The sequence below is a fragment of the Trematosphaeria pertusa genome, assembly GCF_010094035.1.
Source record: "Trematosphaeria pertusa strain CBS 122368 unplaced genomic scaffold BU26scaffold_16, whole genome shotgun sequence".
Lineage (NCBI taxonomy): Eukaryota > Fungi > Ascomycota > Dothideomycetes > Pleosporales > Trematosphaeriaceae > Trematosphaeria > Trematosphaeria pertusa.
The window spans coordinates 840,161-855,333 of record NW_022987227.1 but is presented as its reverse complement, the minus strand read 5'-3'; the positions used below and the strand labels follow the sequence as shown (position 1 = coordinate 855,333).

General features: G+C 54.5%; 7 protein-coding genes across 7 annotated transcripts; 4 read left to right on the top strand and 3 right to left on the bottom strand.

Moving 5' to 3' along the window:
• Nucleotides 1-1,029: 1,029 nt before the first annotated feature.
• BU26DRAFT_509665 (uncharacterized protein) lies at nt 1,030-3,724 on the bottom strand (the record flags this gene model as incomplete). The annotated part of the gene is made up of 4 exons (XM_033827163.1): nt 1,030-2,712; nt 2,762-3,387; nt 3,435-3,512; nt 3,565-3,724. The coding sequence occupies 4 exons, from the start codon at nt 3,722-3,724 to the stop codon at nt 1,030-1,032; spliced, it is 2,547 nt and encodes an 848-aa protein (XP_033678905.1).
• Nucleotides 3,725-3,887: 163 nt separating this feature from the next.
• On the top strand, nt 3,888-6,315 carry BU26DRAFT_609192 (uncharacterized protein). The gene is made up of 2 exons (XM_033835910.1): nt 3,888-4,024; nt 4,085-6,315. The coding sequence occupies exon 2, from the start codon at nt 4,190-4,192 to the stop codon at nt 6,278-6,280; it is 2,091 nt and encodes a 696-aa protein (XP_033678904.1). The 5' UTR covers nt 3,888-4,024; nt 4,085-4,189; the 3' UTR covers nt 6,281-6,315.
• Nucleotides 6,316-6,325: 10 nt separating this feature from the next.
• BU26DRAFT_110382 (glycoside hydrolase family 88 protein) lies at nt 6,326-8,034 on the bottom strand. Its single transcript, XM_033819397.1, has 4 exons — nt 7,895-8,034; nt 7,756-7,843; nt 7,231-7,705; nt 6,326-7,174 (listed from the first exon to the last, which is right to left on the bottom strand). Exons 1-4 carry the CDS (start codon nt 7,939-7,941, stop codon nt 6,372-6,374), a joined length of 1,413 nt encoding a protein of 470 aa, XP_033678903.1. The 5' UTR covers nt 7,942-8,034; the 3' UTR covers nt 6,326-6,371.
• A 576-nt stretch (nt 8,035-8,610) lies between these two features.
• On the top strand, nt 8,611-9,960 carry BU26DRAFT_436230 (glycoside hydrolase family 5 protein; the record flags this gene model as incomplete). The annotated part of the gene is made up of 2 exons (XM_033824164.1): nt 8,611-9,213; nt 9,262-9,960. 2 exons carry the CDS (start codon nt 8,611-8,613, stop codon nt 9,958-9,960), a joined length of 1,302 nt encoding a protein of 433 aa, XP_033678902.1.
• Nucleotides 9,961-10,728: 768 nt separating this feature from the next.
• BU26DRAFT_110349 (MFS general substrate transporter) lies at nt 10,729-12,732 on the top strand. The gene is made up of 6 exons (XM_033819395.1): nt 10,729-11,033; nt 11,100-11,799; nt 11,850-12,106; nt 12,159-12,274; nt 12,324-12,384; nt 12,433-12,732. Exons 1-6 carry the CDS (start codon nt 10,829-10,831, stop codon nt 12,642-12,644), a joined length of 1,551 nt encoding a protein of 516 aa, XP_033678901.1. The 5' UTR covers nt 10,729-10,828; the 3' UTR covers nt 12,645-12,732.
• On the top strand, nt 12,587-13,708 carry BU26DRAFT_110373 (uncharacterized protein). Its single transcript, XM_033819396.1, has one exon. The coding sequence runs from the start codon at nt 12,820-12,822 to the stop codon at nt 13,600-13,602; it is 783 nt and encodes a 260-aa protein (XP_033678900.1). The 5' UTR covers nt 12,587-12,819; the 3' UTR covers nt 13,603-13,708.
• On the bottom strand, nt 13,684-14,849 carry BU26DRAFT_492755 (carbohydrate-binding module family 1 protein). Its single transcript, XM_033826128.1, has 4 exons — nt 14,494-14,849; nt 14,127-14,412; nt 13,853-14,057; nt 13,684-13,797 (listed from the first exon to the last, which is right to left on the bottom strand). The coding sequence occupies exons 1-4, from the start codon at nt 14,811-14,813 to the stop codon at nt 13,778-13,780; spliced, it is 831 nt and encodes a 276-aa protein (XP_033678899.1). The 5' UTR covers nt 14,814-14,849; the 3' UTR covers nt 13,684-13,777.
• Between the last annotated feature and the right edge of the window lie 324 nt (nt 14,850-15,173).

Below are 15,173 nucleotides of genomic sequence, written 5' to 3'. Positions count from 1 at the left end.
GGGGGTGGGGCTGGGAGGGCTGATGACGGCAGGCATACTGTATGTATGTATGTATGTATGTATGTAGTGCAGTGCAGTGCATTGAGGGTTCTTTCTTTGTGTGTTCTCTTGCTTTGCTGAGGGATCACTGGGAGGCGCGGCAAGGCGAGGCGTCTTCCTTGGCCAACCGCTGCTCCAGGTCTTTCTTGTTCATGCATGCGATCGCTGCTTGTTTTGTTGGCAGGGGGCGTGTGGAAAGGACGGGGAATGAGCTAGCGGAGAGACGGAGACGGAGACGGAAACGGGGCGCTGTGCATTGGGAAGGGGAGGAAGGGTGTGCGGAGGGAACTGATGTTTGTTTTGTTCTGTTTATCGGTCTACGGGTGTAGGTGTAGGAGACGCATGGGCGATGTTGGGGAGAGGGTGGGGGGAGCGCATATCTTCAGTGTTTCTTTTCAATGGGCTTGTGTATTATTTCCTGCCTTCCTTCCTACTACAAGACATCTGATTCATTCACACCTCCGCTCTGCATCTCCTCTCCCTATCTTCCCCCTTCCCATCCTCCAACCCCTCCTCCTCTCGACCTCCCGCGCCTGGCACGCGCCCCAGCACGCCGTAAGCACTTCTTCGAACACGTTGTTCGCACTGTCCGGTTTGCAGGCCCGTCCTGTGAGCTCCGCGGCGGCGCAGAGGGTGGGCGGGCGTGTGGCGCACTTGGCGCAGATGGTGCAGGTGTAGGTTGTGGTTTTGCACATTTTGTGTTGTTTTGCGGGAAAGGAGAAGGGGGAAGGGAGGGAGAGGGGGGCTTTTTAGTTGGGTTTTGTAGGGGTGGATGTAGGGGGGAAGGGGCGTTTGTATGGGGTGTTTGTATGGGGTGTTTGTAGAGGCAAAGGGGTAAAGAGGCGAACGTGTAAGTCTCCCAGCCTGTACGTAAATTCAATGTGCCGCGTTCACACCAGTTCTCCACAAGTCACCTGCGCATCGCGGCATCAAGCAGACACTCGATACTTCCCCCCTGGGCTCTAGAACTCTCGAAGAAGGAAACGCAGCCTACGGCCATCTAAAAGCATCCCCAGGAAGGAAGAAATTCGCCTCCTCGAACGTGATCACGCGATCCATGTCCAGGAACTGCGAGCCCATGAGCGCGTCGGAGAGATCGAGCAGCGACTGGTCCTGGAGCGTATGTTGCTGGGCGCGCTGGTGGTTTGGCGTGCCGTTCAGCCCTTGCACGGGAGGGTAGGGGCTTTGGTAGTTGCCGGTGTATGGAGATACTGAGTGCGGGCCTTGGTAGGGTGGGGAGATGACGCTAGGGTGGAGCTGAGGGGCGCGCTGACCGTTCGTTGGATCTGGGGGCGATGGCAGGGCTGCTGCGGCTGCGGCTGTGGGACTTTGGAATGGCTTTATAATTGCTCTACCTGGGAGTGTGGCGCCCGGCCGTGATGATGGCGCTTGATGAGGGGCAATGACACCGGGGTTTCGACTTTCGACGGGAGAGCGCACGCAGCTGGCGTAGGTCCCCGGAGTTTGGACTTGTGTTGAAGTGTCGCTGGAGGTGGAGGATGCTAACGATCTGCAGGAGTGATCGTAGAAGTTCCATGCGAGCTGCGGATTACGGTCGCAAGCCTCCAGGAGATATTCCAGATACTGCGCATACTTGGCAGCCTGATTCATCGACTTGTCGTCCAGGGGGCGTGCGTCTACACTTCCCTGCTTGCCCGCCCATCTCGATGCCATCTCCCACAGGTCCTGCAGCAGGCGGTGGAACTCCGGTCGAACAGGCTTGCGCGTTGCTTGGTGCTCGAAGAGCAGCGCTTTGGCGGCGATGAATGCACAGAAGGCAAACTGGACGTTTACGAAGGGAATGGGTGTGTGGATCAGGAACTTGCTGACGATGTTCGACGTCTCTACGGCGGCGTGCTGGCAGGTTTGCGCACTGCATTCCTTCGGCAGCGCGACGTAGTCGCTCCATTCGCGTGGTGGATAGGCGATGGAATGGTGGAGCAGGATCATGGATGTATTGTGTGTGATGTGGGCGAGTGTGAGATTCGGGTCCATGTCTACCACCTCGGCGTTGCGCGAGATGTTGGAGTCTTTCCAGCGAGGCGGGAGGAACATTTTCCACTGCACAAGGCGTAAGTCGAGCTCTTTGAAGCGTGTCAGCCAGCTGATGGCGTGGTCTTTGTCCTGCCAGTTGATCCTCTGCTGTAGGAAGAAGGTTGTCACTTGGCTGAGCGACTCTGTGGCTTCGATGCAATATGCGAATGCGCCGAGCTTGGATGAATCGATGAGACCGTTTACGGAGCCGGGACTGGACCCTTGGACTTGCTCCGCCGCAGGATCTTCTTCGTTGTATTGCGCAGGAACATGAGCTAGTGACTTTCCTATTCGAGCAGCAGCTTTGTTCCAAATGCCGAAGAAGGGCGTTGTTACCGGCTCCGAGCGAGTAAAGTAGCCTCCATCTGCCGGGAGCCGACGGTGCACGTCTTCGGAGGTGAGACTCGTGTTCCAGCCTGTAGATACGGAACAGAACCGATCGAGGAGGAAGATGACCCAGAATAATCGCCGCCGCTCTTCGAGTTCGGTCCAGTCAGAAGTGGGTTGGATTATATGGAGGGGATTCATGAGAGCACCATACTGCGATGCTGCAGGTTCGAGTGTGAGTTGGAGGTAGTCAACCGTTCTTGTCAGAGACCCAATAAGCGGCCATGCCTTGCTTGGTTCGCCGTCATTCAGCTTGGATAAATTAGCGATTGCTCATGGGTCCGTAAGAGGTAATGCTCACGTGGTCAAATACAAGCATGATGAGCGCTCGTAGGCTCTCGAGTGACATGGTGCGCAACGCCAACGTTTCCACAATAAAGCGTGACACTCTTGTCTGCTCTAGAATTTCATCTCTGTCCATAAACACATCCTCTGGCTCCATGTGCCGCAGTGTGGCCGCAACTAGCGCGTGAAGGACGAGCTCAGATCGTGGACCGGATGGCCTATTGCATACACTTTCCCGTAGCCTCTTCTTGTGCAAGTAGGGGATCCAATGGTGGAAAGAGGTGCAAAAGTAGTCGACTAGCTTCAGCAGAAGACGCTGAGGTGGTAGCTGCCCCGCGATATCGACATTGTCAAGTGCAACAAGCGCATTGACGAGGAGGGGCTCATCTAGCTTGCGCTTCCGAGGGTTGGGTCGATCCTCTTCGCGAAGCGCCAATGCGTATCCATTCCTTTCATCTTTACTGATACCTACTGGCGCCGGGTGCTGGTCTTCCAAGTTGACTCCGTGATCGAGGCGCTGAAACGGATCGCCTCCGGCAGGGCTGCTGGCTTCTGCGGCAAACCCGTCGTCTGCCAGGCCATGAGGGTCGAAATGAGGACGGATCTTTCCCGCATCATCCAGAAGGATTCTCTCAAGAAACGCTATGAAGCGTCAATCAATGTGCAAGACATGGTGTCTGACGACGTACCCACGCGGCGGGTCAAAGCTTCCAGAGCTCCCGTTTTGAGGCCGGGTTTCTGCTTAGGTGCATACACGCACTCAATTGCTTCAACTGCTTAGCACAACTGCTCAATAACCCAAAAATATCGCGTACATACCCAGTCTCACGCAGTGTGAGCAGGCCGGAGTCTCTCGCGAGCATCGCAATTTTCGCTTCTTGCACGACAAGCAGGCAGGCGTCTCTTCGGCGATCGCCTGCGGCCCTGGAGCTTCGTCATCGCGGCCACTCGCGGAATAATTCGTCCAGTTGCTTGACATGAGCGCTGCATTGTTGGGCGTTGGTCCACGGCGTTGTGGAGAGAGGAAACGTGGAGGTAAATATCCCGATGCCCGGGATCTCCACTGGTGGAGCTTGACCCCGCAGGGCAGCGGCTGTCTACCTGCCAATCCGGCTAATCAGACCACCATCAATCCTCCATCTCCAAGCATTCATTTCATCTCTGCGGAACCATCATGAAGCGATACCGACGCGCGGTCGTCAGCATCCGAGGCTGTCGTTGATCTTCATGTGGGCAATGGCCTGGACGTCACATGACCTCCTTTTCACGCTCCCATCTGGTACTCGTCTATAGATACCCAAACAGCGCTTATTACGAGTTTGAACTCACATAGCAACAGGCTACATTGAGTTGATTTGAGCCTTGAGTGTGCGTCTACCACCCCGATTAACCCTCACTCGCGACCTGGATCCTCTGTAACCCGGAGCTTGGGACACCAAGACCAATGCCGAGACTCTGCGGTTTCTCACACAGTTCCTTCGAAAGCCATGCAGACTTCAAGCAAGCGTGTATTGCGCTGCTTCGAGCTCTACAGCCGTACCAGTCACCCGGCGGGGCAAGAATCAAGCTGCCCCTTGCAACCGGAACGCACTTCGACGAGATCGCAGCTCAACTGGAAGGATTCGCTCGGCCACTATGGGCGATAGGCGCCCTGGTACACGGCGGTACTCTGACGAAAGAGGAAGAGGAAGAGCTGGTGGAGCCCTACGTTCGAGGTCTCGCAAACGGCACCGATCCGTATCATCCTGAGTACTGGGGACCGGTTGTGGTTCGCGACCAAAGGATGGTGGAGATGGAGATCATATCCTTTGCGCTCCTAACTGCACCGGAAACGCTCTTCGGACGTCAGAGCCCCGAAGCGCAAGGGAATATCAGGGACTGGCTGGCTACGATAAATGGGAAGGACTTCCCAGTCACGAACTGGCTTTGGTTCCGCGTAATGACGAATCTGGCTCTCGTTAGGGTCTGCGGTGTGCCGTATGAAAAATTAAAGAGCTCTATGAATGCGGACCTTGACCAGATGGAGCAGTTCTATCTGGGTGATGGCTGGGCCGCAGACGGGATTTGGAGCGATGAAGGACGACAAGCGGACTACTATTCCGGCAGCTTCGCCATCCAGTTTTCCCAGCTCGTGTATGTCAAGATGGCTGAGGACTTGGATCCAGCCCGCTGTAAGACGTTTCGGGAGCGTGCAGCTGCCTTTGCGTCCTCCTTCTGGCGCTATTTCGACACAAACGGAGCAGCCATCCCTTTCGGTCGAAGTCTTACCTACCGCTTCGCCTTTGCTGGCTTCTGGTCCGCCGCGGCGTTCGCAGAGGTAGAGCTTCCCGCCCCTCTAAACGACCGGGGTCTCGTCAAACGCCTCTTGCTCCAACACTTCCGCTGGTGGAGCAACAAATTCCCCGAGCAAGACATGTTCAGCGCGGACGGGACCCTCACCATCGGTTTCGCCTACCCCAACATGTACATGAGCGAAGACTACAACTCGCCCCAATCGCCGTACTGGGCCATGAAGTCTTTCGTTGCTCTGGGTCTCCCGGACGTTCATCCTTTCTGGACAGCTGAAGAGAAGCCAATCCATCAGAGTGAGCGGAGACTGGCAACCGTCGTGGAGCCGCCAATGCACATAATCTGCCACACCAGCCACCACCACTTCCTCCTCAACATGGGCCAGTTCTGCCCCTGGCCACTAAAAGCCACCGAAGCTAAATACGGGAAATTCGCATACTCTTCTCACTTCGGCTTCAGCGTGCCCACCGGCCCTCTACTCCCGCAAATGGCCCCGGACAGCACGCTCGCACTAAGCAAGGATGGAGGCGATACATGGCGCGTTCCCTGGAAAGTCGAGAGACCACGATTCAGCTCTGTGTCCCTTGTCACGGTAGATCGGGAGCCTGAATCGGTACCCACACTATCCAGCGTATGGCGACCATGGAAAGACGCAGATATTGAAGTGCATACCCTCCTCATCGCGTCATGCACTGCGTGGCCGGATTGGCACATGCGCGCTCACAAGATCATCAACAAGGGAACCCAGCCAACTAAGATACTGGCGGTACCGTCCGGCTTCGCGATCCAAGGGCGCGGGTCTCGTCATGGAGAAGTCCTCCCTTCGCACGCCGACGACGCGCGCCTCTTTGCCTGGCGCAAGCCCACGCAGATCCTGGAGGGCACGCTTCAATCCCGAGATGGCGCTCTGATATGCTCTGACGCCGGCATGAGCGGGATACGACAACCTGTCTTTCATGGCAAGAGCCGGCTAGAGGAGGTGAGGGGCGAGGTTCTGAAGCCGGATGCTAATACAAATTTGATGTGGCAGAGGACGTTGATACCTACCATTAGGGCAGAAACGAAGGTTTTGGAGGCGAATGAGGAGGCCGTTCTGATATCTGGAGTATTTGCTATCGGTAAGAAGACGACGTATAATGAGTTGGACCTGGCGAAGAAGTGGAATGATGTACCTGTGATTTGCGAGAAGGGATCAAGCTCACGGAGAGAGGCATGTATAGAGATTGACCTAGACACCTTAGTTTAGGATAGCGTGCAGCGATAATAGAATGCTTGAGTTGGAAAATGCTGCTCTACTGCTCTATACTCCAGTGCCGTCTTTCTTGCCCCCCGATAAATCAAACCAACCCCGCCCTCAACAGCTTATTCCCAAATTCCAGCAAGTAATAATCCGCATACACCAGCCCATGATCCCAGTACTTCTGATGCGCATGCTCGTTCTTATTACTCGTCGCATGCCTCAAAACCGCATCGAACCCTGACTCACGCACCCTCACATCCCCATGTCCACCACCAGCACTGCTGGTGCCATTCACCATATCTGACGACGGCGCACGCTCGAACGAAGCAAAGTCCCGATCGAGCGCCATATCCAGCGTCTGGTCCACGATTCGCAGCGCCACGTCCAAAAAATTAATTTCTGGCCGCGCGATCTGAGCAACAGTGGACGTGGATAGCGACTGCAATGCCTGATGGATAAGCAGGAGTCCGTTAGCCGCAATAACGCCCGCGGAAACATCGCGCAATGGCTCTCGGGGGTCCTCATGCAGAGCATCGAAATCCCACGCCGGGACCATCGGGTGGTGCCATCTCCCCTCGCATTCTGCGAGCCGGCCGAGGAAATACTGCGCGCACTGGATCGCCGTGTGCAGATACTTCGTCGCCTTGGTCCATGTGTATGTCTGCGCGAAACCTAGGATCGCCCATGCTTGCCCGCGGCTCCAGGTCGACTCGTCCGCGTGCCCTTGGTTCGTCATGCGCGCTTTTGCCTTCCCTGTAAGGGGATCGAAGTTCACCAGGTGGTAGGAGGAGGCGTTGGGGCGCAGGATTTCGGTCATGATGGTGTCGGCGTGCTGGGTTGCGATGCGAATTAGGGAAGGGTCGTGCTGCATGTGGCCGATGTAGTAGAGGAGGTCGAGATCTTGTCTCATGTTAGTCTAGTTGATGTAATCGAGGTTCATGGGATAGGCGACTCACTGCACATGCTGTCGATGATGACTAGGAAGTTGGTCTCCATATCTGTAATGGAGTACCGATCGTTGATCGCAACATCCCAGCTCCTAATCGCCTTCACCCGGTCATCCCACCTGCTCGCGAGCGCGTAGGCGGCGTTTATGACGGATTGAAGACTCTCTGGGTTTCCTGTGAGCTCCCAGTCTTTCTGTAATGCGGGTTGCACTATGAAGCCCATGTCGTGCGTGTCTGTTCTACTCGACATCTGGTTGATGGCGACGGACCAGTGCCGGCCTAACTTCAGCAAGTGATCTCTAAGTTGTTGCGGAGGGTGCGAAGGGATCTGTATCGCGTGCGGGTATTTGACGGCGCGTTCGAGCAGCGCGTAGATGCTGCCGGGGAAGAAACCGCAGGTCCAGAAGTCGGCTTCGCGGTGCTCGTATTTTCCCGCATCGTGGCCGGTTTGGGGTACCGTGTGCGGGTATGTAGGAAGTGGTGCCTTGCTTATGGTAAGTTGGAGGAGACATTAGAAATGTATGGGAAACATACTCGTTGTTTGAGGCCTCGTTGTGCGACTTGGACTATCTTTGCAGCTACATTTTCGGCATATAGCTCGCTAAGGTCTACACTCCTCACACTGATAGGATTAGTGTTGATCACTGCCTAGGTATCAGTGGAAGCAGCATACCTCTTGTCATTCGCAGCCTTGACCTCTCCCATCATTGCTTCTCCCATGGCGAATAAATCGCCCTCTATGCTCGTCCAGGCGACGCAATTGGAATCGAAGCTTTTTGCGAATGAAGCAGCCCGAATACGACAGCTTGGGGATCTTTCTCCAAGTACCCCGGCAGTCAGACGCAAGGCACGCCTCTCGCCAGACCACACGGTAGATGTTCCGCAGGTTTCAAGGTGGGGCCTAGTATGGATGTCGGGGTAAAGGACCGCGAGTGGTGGATTGCGATTTGGCTAAAGGCGGGATCGTCAATGTCCCGATGCCCGTACCCGGCCGTTTCCCATTTAAACATATTGTCCGCTGCCCGAACCGCCGCGGCTCTGGAATTTTTGGAGAGCTGTTCGCAGTCATTGCGCCGAGGGGTTTGGATCGCGTGATGGTGACGCGTCGGCGGGTGCGCTTTTGGAAAGCCTTCCGTTGCTAAGGAGGCCGTCGACTTGAGCGCCATTGCGAGCCGGAACGGAAGGTGAAGGCAGGAACTTGTGGACGTTCTCCGCGTGTTTCCCCGCACAGGGAGGTTCCGGTAATCGCTAGGAACAGACGGAAGAAATCTGGGGTAGAATTTGGTGAAATGATCGTCCTAGGCGGTTAGCAAATGGTGGGCAATGTATATAATACAACCGGGTTCATGGGACGTACCTGAACGGATTGAGTGCTGATATCTTGCAGCTATGCTGTCCAAAACGCTCTCTAAGATCCTTCTGTTCGTTTCAATCGCTTACGCAATCCCGTCACCGAAAACTAGACGTGATGACTCCATACTTCCTTTCTCGACGGAAGGTCGAGATATTGTCGACAGTAATGGCAACGTCTTCCAATACAAAGCGACCAACTGGCCCGGCCACCAGGAGATCATGATACCCGAAGGCCTACAGCACGCCTCAGTCGCTGACATCGTGTCATGGATTCCCAAATTTGGACTTAACTCTGTGCGCCTGACTTTTGCTATCGAGATGGTCGACGACATCTACAGCAACAGCCCAAACCAGACACTCGAGAAGTCCGTCATCAATGCGCTGGGACAAGAGAACGGGACCATTGTGCTGCAACAGATCCTTGACAACAACCCAGAGTTCACGAAGGAGACGACGAGGCTGGAGGTCTTTGACGCAGTCGCAAAGGAGTTGGCAAACCAGGGAGTGATCGTTCATCTGGATAACCACGTGTCGAAGGCGTTCTGGTGTTGCGGGGAGAATGATGGGAATGGCTGGTTTGGAGAGAAGTACTTCGACGTCGAGAATTGGATCCGCGGGTGGTCGTTCATAGCGAAGCATGTACGTCCTCCTTACCATGCACGCAGGAACCAGACTGATAGAAAACAGGCGAAAGAAAACTGGCCTACCTTCGCGTCGGCCGGTCTGCGCAACGAGCTCCGCAACGCCGCGAGCGCTGAACCGGTCGATTGGTACACGTGGTACGTCCACATGACTGCTGCTGCAGATGCCGTTCATGAAGCTGCGCCGGATGCCCTCCTTTTCTTCTCCGGGCTATCCTATGACACCTACATCGACCCTATCCCGCTTGGTAAGACTTTAAACGGCACCGCCGGTACCTCGACGGCCAACAAATCCGCGAAGTTTGTCCCTAGCAACTTCCCCTGGAACGACAAGATCGTTCTTGAAATCCACAAATACGACTTCGAAGCGACCCAAGACCCCTGCCCAACCTTCAAATCCAAATGGTACAAGCAGGGTTTCCAAGCCGTGAATGCCTCGGATCCCCAGACCGAGTACACCTTCCCGATGGTGATCACGGAGTGGGGCTTTATCCAAAACGGGACGTATTGGAACCAGACGACGTACAACCGGTGCTTGATCGAGATGGTGGAGGACTATCAGGTTGGCTGGATGCAGTGGGAGCTGTCCGGAAGCTTCTATCTGCAGACGAGACTGGGGAGAACGCCGGCGACGATCCAGGGCCTGGAGGAGTTTTGGGGATTGCTGAACTACAACTGGAATGATGTGCGGTCGCCGGTTACGGTTGAGAATAGTTTGGATAAGTTGATCCAGGCTTTGGACTGAGCGTTAAAGGACATATCCTACTCGCTCTACTATAGTAAATCTTACCCACATTAGTGCACATGAATGGGGATCTAGAAAAAAAAGTGCGCGTAGAGAGCGACGCTACTCCTGGTGTTGTGGAGCGCGTGCGTCCTCACGTAGGTCCTTAGTTCTATTCATTCTAGACGCGGCTGAGGAAGCGCTATGCGAAATTGACTTATGACCGATGTTTGGCGATGCTTGTCGATGAGGAAGTCGAGAGGCTGGGAATGAGGTTGGGAGACTCCCGTTCAGCTTTCGTCCTGTATGGATCACGTCATTCCTGATCGGGACTAGTTAAAAAGCCAAACTTTTCAATGTGACTGCACCTTTCATCCTCTCCTCTACCGTCTCATCAATCTTCAACTGACAACCTTGCTGCTAGTATACCGGAAACCATCTTCACAAATTTCAAGCGAGCCTCTCAATGGACTCAATCTCCCATGCATCCCGAGGTTAATTCCTGCGTGTCCTCGTGTCCTTCGCCGTTCATCCCCGCAAACAAGGGACTTCTCCGTCATCCAAGCATCGCCAAACGAATTTGACCAGCTCAGCATGATTGCAGACGGAATATCTTCCTCTACCGGCTTTCTCGTGGAGTGCTTTACCCCGGAGCCATCGCCCCCGCACCGAGTCGTGATCCTTGGCATCCCGAACGGGAAATACCCCGACGCCCGAACCACCGACACGCCTCCGCGCCTTGATATTGGATGCCAAGTATGCACTATGGCCTACATATTGCATCCCAGGATCGTTGATCCGATACCGAGCAACGGTGGCCGATAACCCAGGAAACCTTTTCCATTCTGACTTTCAGGGTTCGGGATCTATCCAGAGGCCTACCAACGTAATGGCGCCGACGACACTGCGTGACGAAACGGCGGGCGTCGAGTCTCGCAATGCTAATGTTATCGCGCCTACCGACGCACCGAAGCGCTCGCCATGGAAGGCCTGGATGTACCTGTGGGAGTGGTACCCCAAACACTACCCTGAAGAAGAGCGCAAATTACTGCGAAAGATGGATGCTTGCCTCCTCACATTTTGCTCCTTCATGTGTAAGTTCTGATCGTTCGCTTTAGAGCAAAATGGTCAAGGTCATCTAAAGTGCTGACGCAGGACAGTCTTCCTCAAATGGCTCGACTCAAGCAACATCAACAACGCTTACGTATCCGGCATGAAGGAGGAACTGAGCCTGAACGGGAACCAGTATTCCCTCTTCGGCACCTTCTACAATCTTGGCTATCTCGTCTTCCAGATCCCGTCGCTGCTCATACTGTCCCGGCCTAAGCTGGCAAAGTATTACCTGCCCACCATGGAGGTGCTCTGGTCCATTGTCACGTTTTGCCAAAGCCAGATGCGCAATGAACATGATATCTACGGGACGCGATTTATCTTAGGTCTGCTCGAGACGCCAGTGGCGAGTGGTACGACGTATATTCTCGGAAGCTGGTATCGGCCTGAGGAAGTGTTCAAGCGCACCGGCGTTTGGTTCGTATCAAACAACATCGCAGTCATGTTCGGTGGCTATCTCCAAGCTGCGGCGTACAAGAACCTGAACGGTCACGGCGGAATGGCTGGCTGGCGATGGCTCTTCATTATCGATGGCATTATCTCGCTGCCAATCGCAATAGCAGGGTTCTTCATCTTCCCTGGGCTTCCTTCCAGCAAGAAACCATGGTGGTTGACAGAAGCGCAACATGAACTTGCGAGGAGAAGAGTCCGGGATGTCGGGATCGAGCCTAGCGGAAAGCTGGACTTCAGTGTTATCAAACGAACGCTGAGGAGGTGGGAGTTCTATGTCGGCGTGATAGCTTACACCTTGTGAGTCCTGAGGAGCCCTTAACTAGTCGCTTAGTTACTGACAGCTAAAGCTTCCTCTCATCTTCTTACCCCCACGGTCAGATGGCTCTATGGTTGAAAGACCTCGCGAGTAAATACGGCAGTTATACCGTACCTCAGATCAACACTATTCCGACCGGCGCTCAGGGTGTCTCCGTGGTTGCGGCTTTATTAGCAACTTCCCTGTGCATGATATATCCGCTGTGGTCGATCTTTTCCATCGTGCAGGTCATCTACATGTTTGCGAACATCTGCCTCTTGGTTTGGGTAATACCCAAGGGCCTTCACTGTAAGTCCGAAATACTTGCCATCAAATTTGAAGTCGCTGACAGGAGCTACAGTTGCCTGTTATTACCTGCTTGGAGTGTCGGCGGCTGTCACGCCTATCCTAATGCCGTTCATAAACATGGCCATGCGCGATGATGCCGAGGCTCGTGCGGTCACCGTTGGAGCTATGGTGAGTTTGCCTGCATGGTCTCTAAACTAATTCGCTAATGCTTTTTCAGTTGACGGCTGGCTGGGCGGTATACTCCTTCTACCCGATCGTGGTTTTCCCAGTCATCGAGGGTATGTCTCTCCGCCCAACTGACAACCCAATGCTAATAACTGCTCCAGCTCCGCGATGGACAAAGGGCTACTCTGTGAACATCGCGTTCGTCTTCTTCACATGGTTCTTCTTCATAGTTGGACAGTACCTTTACCGGAAAGATGAGAAGAAGCGTGAGCTACGGGCGATTGCGCAGACCACAAAGGATGAAGAGGATGGCATGAACATTAGCGACAAGGCTGTGGGAGAAGTTGTGGAGCATATCGAGCAAAGGCATTGAAGGCGATGATGTTTGGGCCAAGTCGCGCGACGCCACTAGCCGCCTAGGCCGTCAGCACTAGTTAGCCACTCTCGCGCGAGCCAGGGCCAGTAGCCTCGCTGCATCCTGCCTGTATATATCTGCCAACGCTCCACCACTTGCGACCGTTCTCCATCCTTTCTTTTGCGTTTCAGCCATGGGTAATCAACCCTCAACTCCACAGCCCGGCACAGAGTTCCAAGTTATCGGCGCAGGGCTATCGCGCACAGGCACCGCGTCCTTCAGCGAAGCCCTGCACATCCTCCTTCAAGGACCCGTCTATCACGGCGGCACGCAAGCGACACTAGGCCCCGAAATCGAAATCAAATCCTGGATAAAGCTCCTATCGCATTACCCACCCAAATCCGAAGCCGACCGTAAACTCATCCTCAACGGCTTGAAGGAGCGCTTCCACGGTTACGCCGCAGCCACCGATGCTCCGGCCTCAGGCCTCGTGGAGCAGCTAGTCGAGCTCTATCCCAACGCCATGGTAATCTGCACAGTCCGCGACCCGCACGCGTGGGTAAAATCCATGGAGACCGTGTCCAACGCCTCCACTATGTGGTTCTTGCGCTTCGTACTCTTCCCCGTTCCTGGCATGCGCTACTTCGTCGACTACATCAACGTGCTGCGAAACCAGTGGGTTTATAATTATGGCGAGCATGAGCCGGTTACGAAGAAGAGCTGGGATAATCATATGAAGTATTTGAAGAGGGTTGTACCAAAGGAGAGACTGGTTTTCTTTGATGTGAAGGAGGGATGGGGGCCACTTTGTAAGGCGCTGGGGAAGGAGGTACCAGATGTAGAATTTCCAAGAATCAATGATGGGGAGGCGATTGAGAGGTTGGCGAAGAGGATGGTTACGAAGGGGCTTGTGAGGTGGGCGGGTATATTCGCAACGATTGGTGTAGGGGCTGCGTCTTACATGTGGTTGAAGTGATGTGGGAGGATACAGGAGAGGTCGAGATGACGCATTAAGGCATTACTCTAGGTGCATTAAGGACGAACGGAAGTTATCTCTCTTTGGAGAGTAGGTACAAGGTCAAGATCATGCTAATATGTTCTAGCCAGTCTGTCCAGTCCACTGTTCCACGTTGTCAGTCCTGTACAAACTCTTACTGGCACTGCCAGTAGTCTGTCGACGGTCAGCACTCATTCTCTCACCACAATTTCTAGGGGCGGGATCTTACAGTCGTTAATCTTCACACACTTCTGCCCCTCCGCACACTTCGCCTGCGCATCCCAAAGCAAGCTATCACACTGCTCCCACTGCTTCGCCGTATAGCTAGGTGTCGGACTCGCCCACACGGTCGCGGTTTGCGTATACACCGGGAACTTGTCGTCATCCTTCCTCCTGCAATTCGTCTTGTTCACAAGTTCATCTGGGCAACGAATCTGCACCACCATCAGCACATTCCTCGTTTCCTCTCATACACTCCTTTACCATCATAAGGTTCGACTCACCTGCTCAAACTTATGATCGGGATTATCTGCATTATTGAACCAGTCGAAGCGCCAGTAACAGCCTGGTCTAAGCAGTTCAGGCATGCTGTCACAGTCGCTGCGGTTCGCGACGCCACCGTAGCGGTTTCCGCCTAGGCCGCCGAACTGGCTGCTACAGCCGTCGAAGATGCCGAGGCCACCACCCGGCATGGCGATGTCCATTTGGTTGCTGCCGAGGTCGCCGCCCGTGTTGGTGGATTGGATGAGCATAGTCTTGCCACTCGCTTTGCCGGAAGTGAATGTCACACTGTCCACTGATTAGCCCTCTCACCTTCTCTCTTCTACTCATACTACATTCACCCAAGGAATAGAAAAGAAAAGTACTTACGCATAACAAGCACAACACCAATCACTTTCCGTCTGGCCACTGATCGCCGTCGCCGCGAACCCAAACGCCAACGCGCTGTTCACAGCCCATGGGATCTGGCTCGCGCACATGTACGATGTCCCGCTGTCGCAGCCACTCTTTGCGTTGTAGTCGGTCAACGGATTGTTGTTCTTGTCGCATGTGGTGACGGGGTTGGAGACGTCGGCTTTGCCGGGCCAGGAGCAGGATGGCTTGCAGCAGTCCCAGTAGCGGGTGGACTTGCCGGTGCCGGAGGCGGCAAGTGAGAGAGGAAGAAAGGAGAGGAGGGCTGCAAGGATCATGTTGGTAAGGACAAAGTGGTGAGTTTTCGAACTGTTCTTCGGGGGCTGTTCGGGCTCGCGCTTGCACTTGCAGCAGCTTTATACCCGCCCTCTCCGGCATCACTTTCGCGCCAACCAGATTCTCCTGACGTTCATATCGAGCTTCGGAATGTACATGTAGACGTACCGACGGACCATGTCCTCGTATAGCAATCTCGTGTGACATCACCACCTCATCCAATTTGGAACACGCTGTTCTGGGGCCGCTCGGCTCTACACCCACCTTATTCGGGATAAGGTTGGCAGAGCTCCTGGGTCAGAAGACACATGCGCTTATTGAGGCTCTGGAGCCTTGTGGGCGATTACCCGGTTTTAAGTGGT

What these genes read in the sequence shown, in the direction of transcription:
- BU26DRAFT_609192 (XM_033835910.1), top strand. Translation starts at nt 4,190, where the DNA reads ATGCCGAGACTCTGCGGTTTCTCACACAGTTCCTTCGAAAGCCATGCA.
- BU26DRAFT_110382 (XM_033819397.1), bottom strand. Translation starts at nt 7,941, where the DNA reads ATGGGAGAAGCAATGATGGGAGAGGTCAAGGCTGCGAATGACAAGAG. An exon ending in AAGGCTGCGAATGACAAGAG is followed by an intron (nt 7,844 to 7,894) that starts GTATGCTGCTTC and finishes TAATCCTATCAG; the next exon opens with TGTGAGGAGTGTAGACCTTA. An exon ending in AACGAGGCCTCAAACAACGA is followed by an intron (nt 7,706 to 7,755) that starts GTATGTTTCCCA and finishes ACCATAAGCAAG; the next exon opens with GCACCACTTCCTACATACCC.
- BU26DRAFT_110349 (XM_033819395.1), top strand. Translation starts at nt 10,829, where the DNA reads ATGGCGCCGACGACACTGCGTGACGAAACGGCGGGCGTCGAGTCTCGC. An exon ending in CACATTTTGCTCCTTCATGT is followed by an intron (nt 11,034 to 11,099) that starts GTAAGTTCTGAT and finishes GACGCAGGACAG; the next exon opens with TCTTCCTCAAATGGCTCGAC. An exon ending in AATACCCAAGGGCCTTCACT is followed by an intron (nt 12,107 to 12,158) that starts GTAAGTCCGAAA and finishes CAGGAGCTACAG; the next exon opens with TTGCCTGTTATTACCTGCTT.
- BU26DRAFT_110373 (XM_033819396.1), top strand. Translation starts at nt 12,820, where the DNA reads ATGGGTAATCAACCCTCAACTCCACAGCCCGGCACAGAGTTCCAAGTT.
- BU26DRAFT_492755 (XM_033826128.1), bottom strand. Translation starts at nt 14,813, where the DNA reads ATGATCCTTGCAGCCCTCCTCTCCTTTCTTCCTCTCTCACTTGCCGCC. An exon ending in TGGTGTTGTGCTTGTTATGC is followed by an intron (nt 14,413 to 14,493) that starts GTAAGTACTTTT and finishes ATCAGTGGACAG; the next exon opens with TGTGACATTCACTTCCGGCA. An exon ending in CCGATCATAAGTTTGAGCAG is followed by an intron (nt 14,058 to 14,126) that starts GTGAGTCGAACC and finishes ATGGTGGTGCAG; the next exon opens with ATTCGTTGCCCAGATGAACT.